Genomic DNA, 8,642 nt, shown 5'->3' on the forward strand with positions numbered 1-8,642 from the left:
TTTATAAAGGGGGAGCAAGCCGGCGTAAGGCCGGGGCCAGCGGACGCGCTGGGCGGCAGCCGACTCCGCGAGAAGGCTTTTTATAAAGGGGGAGCAAGCCGGCGTAAGGCCAAGGCCAGCGGACGCGCTGGGGGGCAGCCGACTCCGCGGGAAGGAAAGTTCCTCTCCCGACCCCGAGCCTGGTGAACAGCGGACGTCATTCGGTAAGGTGAATCTGCTACCGGGAGGCAAGAAAATTCAGGGGGCCCGAAAACCCAGCGCTGTGTCGTCGGCCGACGTTTGTTTGTCCGTGTGTTTGTCTTTGGCTCTCCGTGTTTTTGTGTGTGCCGGCATGGTCTCTAGTCTCGTTCTCTTCTGGTGCATCGTTCTTTCTCACTTCTGACTTATTCTCTCTCTTCCTTACCGTTTATTCTTTGACCATGGGGCAGGGAGAATCTACCCCACTTTCTCTCATGACTGACCATTTTTCGGATGTCAGGGCCAGGGCCCATGACTTGTCTTTGCTAGTCAAAAAAGGTAAATTAATAACTCTTTGTTCTGCAGAGTGGCCCGCCTTTCAGGTTAGATGGCCTCCGGAAGGCACCTTTCAACCGTCCATCATACAGGCTGTGAAGGAGAAGATTATGGCTCCTGATCCCTGGGGCCATCCGAGTCAAGTCCCCTATGTCATGGTCTGGCAGGATCTAGTGGAAAATCCGCCTAAATGGTTAAAACCTTTTGTTTACAAACTTCCTAGTTCCTCCAGTTCACAGGTCCTGGTGATGGAGACCCCCCCGGAGGAAACCAAAAAGAAAGAGGACCCAAAACCAGTCCTTCAGGAATCATCTTATCCAAACCTGATAGATCTAGAAACGGAGATAAGGCCTCCGCCATATGTGCCCTCCTTGCAATCCCCTCCGAGGAGAGAAGCTCCCACAGGTGAACCGAGAGGATTAAGAGGGCCAACGGGAACCGACCGTGAGGGGGGACCGGCATTGGGGACCCGGGGGAAAACTAAGGGAGATAAGGGTAAGCAAGACCCTGGGGACCCAGAGTTACCTTCATCCACTGTTCAGGCGCTCCCCGTCCGAGTGGGACCAACTAACCCGGACGGAGAGCGAACCTATCAGTACTGGCCCTTTTCCACAAGTGACCTCTACAATTGGAAGACCCAAAACCCTCCTTTCTCAGAGAAGCCCCAAGGCCTCGTTGACCTCTTAGATTCCATTTTGTTTACTCATAATCCCACCTGGGATGATTGTCAGCAGCTGTTGCAGGTGCTCTTCACCACGGAAGAACGGGAGCGAATTCTGGCAGAGGCGCGGAAACGGGTACCAGGGGTCGACGGGAGGCCAACCGCCCAGCCTCATCTTGTGGACGAGGGGTTTCCTCTGTTGCGGCCTAACTGGGATTTTGAGCGGGTGGAAGGTAGGGAGCGTCTCCGAGTGTACCGCCAGACTCTAATGGCTGGCCTGCAGGCTGCAGCAAGAAAGCCGACAAATCTGGCAAAGGTAAATTTAGTAAGGCAAGAGCCCACTGAAAGCCCGGCAGCCTTCCTAGAGAGGCTGATGGAAGCTTTCAGGCAATATACACCTATGGACCCCCAGGCTGAGGAGTCACACGCTGCAGTTTTGTTAGCGTTTGTGAATCAGGCAGCCCCAGATATTAGGAAGAAATTACAAAAGGTAGAAGGGTTGGGAGAACAGACAATACAGGATTTACTGAAAGTAGCTGAAAAGGTATTTAATAATAGGGAGACCCCAGAAGAAAGGGAAGAGCGAATTCGGCGGGAGGAAAGGGAATTAGCAGAAAAGATCAGGAAAGAAGAGAGGGAACATAGGGCGAGGGAAAACCGGAAGAACCAGAAGGAGCTAGCCCAGATTCTTTTTGCGGGGTTAAAGGCCGGAACAGAATTGAGGGAACCTCGAGACCCCCGGACGGGAGAAAAAGAAAAACCAAAAAGGCAGGCCCTAAAGAAGGATCAGTGCGCCTACTGCAAAGAACAGGGGCACTGGAAAAACGAGTGCCCTAAGAGGGACTCAAGGAGAGGAATGACCCAGAGGGAGAAAATCCCCCCCGGAACTCGAGTTCTATATGCGGGGGAAGACAGTGACTAGGGGAGTCGAGACTCGGCACCCCTCCCCGAGTCCTGGGTAACCATACATGCGGAGGGGAAACCCGTTGGCTTCATGGTAGATACTGGCGCCCAACACTCTGTTTTAAATCAAAAACTGGGACCAATGTCTAAGAAAGCCAGCTTAGTGCAAGGAGCCACAGGGACAAAAAGATATTGTTGGACCACAGAACGGAAAGTAAATCTAGGGACCCACCAGGTGTCCCATTCGTTTTTGGTGATACCAGAATGCCCAGCCCCTCTACTTGGAAGAGACTTGTTGACTAAAGTTAATGCTCAGATCCATTTTGACCCCGGGGGAATGTCAATCACGGATGGACTTGGACAACCGATACATGTCTTGTCCCTAGCCTTAAGGGATGAATACAGACTTTTTGCGCCTAAGCCCTCAGAGACCATAGCACTAGATGTACAACCGTGGGTCCATAAATATCCATTGGCCTGGGCAGAAACAGCAGGAATGGGACTAGCTAAACAGAGACATCCGGTCATCGAGCTAAAGGCCGAGGCAGTTCCCGTGAGGGTGAGACAGTACCCTATGAGCCAAGAAGCTCGGCGGGGGATCACTCCCCACATTCGACGGCTCATGGAGGCCGGAATTCTCAGGCGATGCCGATCCCCTTGGAACACCCCCTTACTGCCGGTGAAGAAGCTAGGGCGGACAGATTACAGACCTGTCCAAGACCTGCGAGAAGTCAACAAACGGGTGAGTGACATACACCCAACTGTCCCTAACCCGTATACCCTCCTGAGCAGTTTACTGCCTGAGTACACTTGGTACACTGTGCTGGACTTGAAGGATGCCTTTTTCAGCCTACCCCTGGCAGTCCAGAGCCAAGAGATATTTGCCTTTGAGTGGACTGAGGAGTAGGGCCAACCAGTAGTACAATTAACTTGGACCCGCCTCCCACAGGGGTTCAAAAACTCCCATACCTTGTTTAATGAGGCTCTGAGTGAGGACCTCTACGAATATCGGGCTTGCCACCCAGAGGTCATTCTGCTACAATATGTAGATGACCTTATGTTGGCTGGAACCACAGAGGAAGCTTGCAGCCGTGCCACTGGGGACCTATTACAGACCCTAGGCATCTTGGGGTATCACGCTAGCGCAAAGAAGGCACAAATAGCCCGGCAAGAGGTCACCTATTTGGGGTATAAGATCAGGCAGGGGCAAAGGTGGCTAACCCAGGCCATGAAAGAAACAATATTGCAGATACCAGAGCCCAAAAACCCCCGCCAGGTGAGAGAGTTTCTGGGGACTGTTGGATATTGCAGACTGTGGATTATGGGGTTTGCTGAGAAGGCCCGGCCCTTATATGAGGGAAGTAAAGAGACCCCAAAGTGGACTTGGACTGAGCCAATGAAACAGGCTTTCCAGACACTCAGACGGGCCCTACTAGAAGCCCCAGCCCTTGCCCTGCCTAACCCAAATAAGCCATTCCAGCTGTTTGTAGATGAAAAGCAAGGAATAGGAAAGGGGGTCTTGACTCAACAATGGGGACCATGGAAGCGGCCGGTAGCATACCTTTCGAAGCGATTAGACCCGGTGGCCGCTGGGTGGCCCCCTTGCCTTCGCATCATTGCAGCTACAGCCCTCCTTGTCCGTGACGCTGACAAGTTGACGTATGGACAGCAACTCTCGGTTTACACCCCCCACGCTGTGGAAGGGGTTTTAAAGCAGCCGCCGGGTAAGTGGATCTCCAATGCCCGCTTGACACACTACCAGGCCTTGCTGCTCGATGCCCCACGGGTGCGTTTTCAGACCCCTTGCTTCCTAAATCCGGCCACGCTCCTACCCAACCCAGAGAAGGACAGCCCTCTCCATGATTGCAGTGAGATACTGGCTGAGGCCCTGGCGGCACGAAAAGACTTAACTGATGTACCCCTAAGCAACAGTGAGCTAGTATGGTTCACCGATGGGAGCAGTTATGTAAAAGATGGGCAAAGGAAGGCGGGAGCAGCCATAGTTGATGATTCAGGGCAGACGATATGGGCTGAGACACTACCCCCAAACACTTCTGCACAAAAAGCAAAATTGATTGCCCTAATACAGGCTCTGGAGCAAGCCAAAGGGAAGAGAGTCACCATTTTTACTGACAGCCGATATGCTTTCAGCACTGCCCATATTCAAGGTCCCATATACCAAGAAAGGGGATTTCGGACAGCTGAGGGAAAAGAGGTCAAAAATCTGCCTGAGATTCGCAGGCTCTTGGAAGCTGTCCAACTACCCCGGGCAGTAGCGATAGTTCATGTCCCCAGTCACCAGAAGGGAGAAGACCCTAAGGCGCGGGGCAATTGTGCTGCTAATGCGGCCGCTCGAGAAGCGGCTAGCCGGGACTATGCCGCCCCCATGTTAGCCGTGGGACTTCCACCCCCTGGTATGGGGACCTTGCCACCAGTTCCCGAATATTCCCTCCCTGATCTCGCCTGGATCAACAAGGATACCACCCTCCAGAAAGATGACCAAGATGGATGGTACCGAGACCAAAACAACAACCTGATCTTGCCTGCCACCCTGGGTCGTCACCTGTGTGAACACCTGCACACAACTACACACTTGGGAGAAAAAAAGACCCTAACACTTCTCCAGACGGCCTGCCTGAGGTTCCCTCGACAAAATGCAACTGTACGAGAGATAATTCAAGCCTGCGAAGCGTGCCAGCTGATGAGGGCAGAGAAGAAGCAGCACTCGGGAACGAGGTACCGAGGGGAAAAGCCAGGGCAACATTGGGAGATAGATTTCACCGAGGTAAGGCCAGGCAAGTATGGGTACCGCTATCTGTTGGTACTGGTAGATACCTTCTCGGGGTGGGTGGAAGCTTTCCCCACTAAGGGAGAGACAGCAATAGTGGTTGCTAAAAAGATCTTAGAGGAGATAGTGCCTAGGTATGGGCTGCCAGTGACTATGGGCTCTGATAATGGACCTGCCTTTGTGAGCCAGATTGTACAAGGGCTGGCCCAAGCTCTGGGGACGAAATGGAAGTTACATTGCGAATATAATCCCCAGAGCTCAGGACAGGTTGAGAGAATGAATCGGACCCTAAAAAAAACTTTGACAAAGTTGGCAATAGAGACTGGTGGGGACTGGGTGACCCTCCTTCCCTTTGCACTCTTTCGGGCACGTAACACCCCTTATAAGCTGAATCTTACTCCTTTTGAGATTCTGTATGGAAGACCCCCTCCTGTGTATCCTATTTTCGAAGGAAAATATCTGCCACCCCCTACTTTGGGACAATTCCAGCAAACTCTGATAGCATTAAGTAAGGTGCATAACCATGTTTGGAAATTGATTCAAGAGATACATGAGGGCCAAAACAAGAAGGCCCTCCCCTCACATAATATTGGCCCAGGTGATTGGGTTTGGGTAAAACGACACCAATCTAAAGTATTAGAACCTAGATGGAAAGGCCCTTATGTTGTTCTTCTTACCACTCCTACCGCTATCAAGGTCGACGGGATTGGACCCTGGGTTCATTGCAATCACGTGCGGCAAGCCACATCGGAAGAACAAGAAAAAGCACGAGCAGAATGGAAGGCGAGTCCTCACCCGTCAAATCCTTTGAAACTGAAACTCGTCCGCTGGGAGGCCTCCTAATTCTCCTGCTGATGGCAGCTCTCATCGACCCAGGAGCGACCAGTCATAACCCCCATCAACCTGCTAAGATCACATGGAAACTCAACGACGGGCAAACTCACGAGCTGCTCAATGAGACCTCAAGAATCCACCCTCCAAACACCTGGTGGCCGGACCTGAACTTCGACCTCTCAAGCCTCTTCGCAAAGCAGGACGGTCTCTATGATAAACACTATAGGGATGGGATAAAAAACCACAGGTTGGGGTTTTGGGCTTGCCCGGGCTATGTAAAAAATAACTAGAAAACTTGTGGTGGCATAAAAAGCTATTATTGCAGGAGCTGGAGTTGTGTGACCTCTTGTGATGGACCCCAGAGGTGGGATGTCGGAAACAGAGATCTAGTTAGCTTCACCTTCAAGGACCGTAGACACCAGGGGCCTCAGGTACGAGTACGATTTAACCAGAAACGGGCGAAAAAAGAAAACCGCTGGACCTCAGGACTGACTTGGGGTTTTCAGCTTCACGTAAATTGGCCCGGCCCCTACCCAGGCGAGCTTTTAATCATCAAACAGGTTATTGAGCCGGTGCAGGTACATAGTTTAAGTCCCAATCTGGTCAAAGCATTACAGGGGCACAAGGCGACCCCCAAGCCAACCCCCTTCAGACCAAGCTTGCCAGGAACATTTAACATCTCCTCTACCCCGAGCCTCAGAGGCAAACTGACAGAAACCCCTGGCCCTCTGGCTGTTACCATTAGCTCAGCAATTCAGGACCCCCTATGGGCCTTAGTGAATGCAGCCTTTACGGTCTTAAACCATACCAACCCTAATGCAACCCAGTCCTGTTGGCTTTGTTATAATCTTCACCCCCCTTCTATGAGGCCATAGGCCTCAATGTCTCTTACCACTTATCTTCAGGCCAGAACCCACCCCCATGCCGATGGGAAGAACGCAAGGTTGGCCTCACAATGAATGAAGTTTGGGGACAGGGACTCTGTTTGGGCACAGTGCCACGTGATAAAACTTCCCTCTGTGCCCGGACTATTAGTAACCTACGCTTATATGGCAAAAATTGGATTGTGCCAGAGGTTGGGGGCTGGTGGATTTGTTCACATACTGGGCTAACCCCATGTTTAAATGTGAAGGTTTTTAACCAGAGTCAAGAATTCTGTGTTCTGGTTGCTGTAATGCCAAAAATCTTATACCACTCTGAAGAGGTTATGTACTCACATTGGGACTGAGAATTGCCAAGACAAAAGAGAGAGCCAATCAGTGCGATCACCATGGCAGCCTTGTTCAGTCTTGGGCTGGCAGGAGCAGGGACAGGAATAGCTTCACTATCTCTGCAAGGCCAAGGGTTTTCTTCCCTACGAGCCGCCATAGATGAAGATATAACTCGCATAGAAGAATCAATCAGCCACTTAGAGAAGTCTCTGACTTCCTTGTCTGAGGTGGTCTTGCAGAATAGGAGAGGATTAGATTTGATTTTTCTCCAACAGGGTGGGGTCTGCGCGGCTCTGGGAAAAGAATGTTGTTTCTATGCAGACCATACAGGAGTGGTAAGAGAATCTATGGCAAAAGTAAGAGAAGGGCTGGCGCAACGGAAGAGGGAACGGGAGGCCCAACAGGGATGGTTTGAGTCTTGGTTTCAACGCTCCTGCTGGCTGACCACCTTAGTTTCCACCCTCCTGGGCCCGCTTATAGTGCTATTATTAACACTCACGTTTGGCCCTTGTATTTTAAACCGGCTAATGTCATTTATTAAAGAACGTCTAAATACCATTCAGATTATGGTATTGAGGCAGCGATATCAGATGGTAGCCCAGGATGAAGAGAAAGATTCCTCTACAGGAACAAGAAGACAGGGGGGAATGTGAGGCTGCCAGGGTTAATACCATGACGGGCGGCCTGGACCTAAGTTTTAGCTTCCCCCGAAATGGTAAGATTCCCTACCCCCATCAGGTAACCTGGAGCCAGCCAATCAATATGCGCCCAGTAAGAACAAAGGGAGAGCTGAAAAGCCCGGCGAAAGTCTGTACCGATAGAATTACTTTGCAAACATGTAACCAATCCGCTTAAGCCAGCTACTAACCGCTTTTGCATATCTTATAAATTTGTGTACCAAGCTTGAGCCAGGGCTTTCTGACCCTGCACCACTGTGATGTTTGTGGCAGAAAGCCCTGGCTCGAGACAGTAATAAACTTCCCTTTTTGCGAGTTGCATTGTCTTGGAAGCCTTCTCTCTCTCCCCGCTCGGGGATTCGGACATCGGGCATAACAGCTATAACAACCTCAAGTACTGAATTAGTGAATCCTGATCCCTGGCTCCCAGGAGAAATGCAGTGGGGTCCCGAGAGCCTCAGACCACAACATTTTCATCAGTCAGTCAGTGGGTAAGCTTGCTTTAGGTGTGTTTTTGTCTAAAGGCACCTGTGCTCCTACAAATACCACACAGCTTCACTCACACTGAACTAACAGCTCACAGCACTTGAACTGTGCTGAGCGAAGGCCCGAGTGAAGCTAACCTATGTACGTCGCCCGTGGGGCACATCACAGCTTTCTCATGGATGGGGACACCAGACATCATTCCAGCATGGGCTTGGAGGACCTTTTAAATAGCGAAATCACCAACAAAATGCATGAAAATGTGAAAAACGTGTCATTAAACAGACCACGAAACCAACACGTGTTCACAGAAAAGCAGCAGAAGCAAGAAGGCTAAGCTCAACCTCAGCTGCTCCACGTAAATTTCCACAGCTCTGGGCACACACAGAGGACCACACGTGTTGATTTGGGGGTAAAAAATACATTCTAGTGAGTAGACAGATTCAGAAACACGAAATCTGCCACTAATGAGGGTTGACTGTGTGTGTGTGTGTGTGTGTGTGTGTGTGTGTGTGTGTGTGTGTGTGTAAAACTTGCACTGAGAAAATGTAAGGACCCAAAGAGAAAGGAAG

At 50.9% G+C, this 8,642-nt stretch overlaps 1 protein-coding gene across 1 annotated transcript; it reads left to right on the forward strand.

Moving 5' to 3' along the window:
* Nucleotides 1-1,199: 1,199 nt before the first annotated feature.
* Nucleotides 1,200-6,476, forward strand: LOC122679994 (the record flags this gene model as incomplete). Its single annotated transcript, XM_043880827.1, is given in 4 exon segments — nucleotides 1,200-4,472; nucleotides 4,554-5,610; nucleotides 5,727-5,903; nucleotides 6,445-6,476. Coding segments are annotated over 4 exon segments (4,539 nt in total), but the record flags the coding sequence as incomplete, so codon positions are not given.
* Nucleotides 6,477-8,642: the final 2,166 nt, after the last annotated feature.

The sequence above is a fragment of the Cervus elaphus genome, chromosome 22 (assembly GCF_910594005.1).
Source record: "Cervus elaphus chromosome 22, mCerEla1.1, whole genome shotgun sequence".
NCBI lineage: Eukaryota > Metazoa > Chordata > Mammalia > Artiodactyla > Cervidae > Cervus > Cervus elaphus.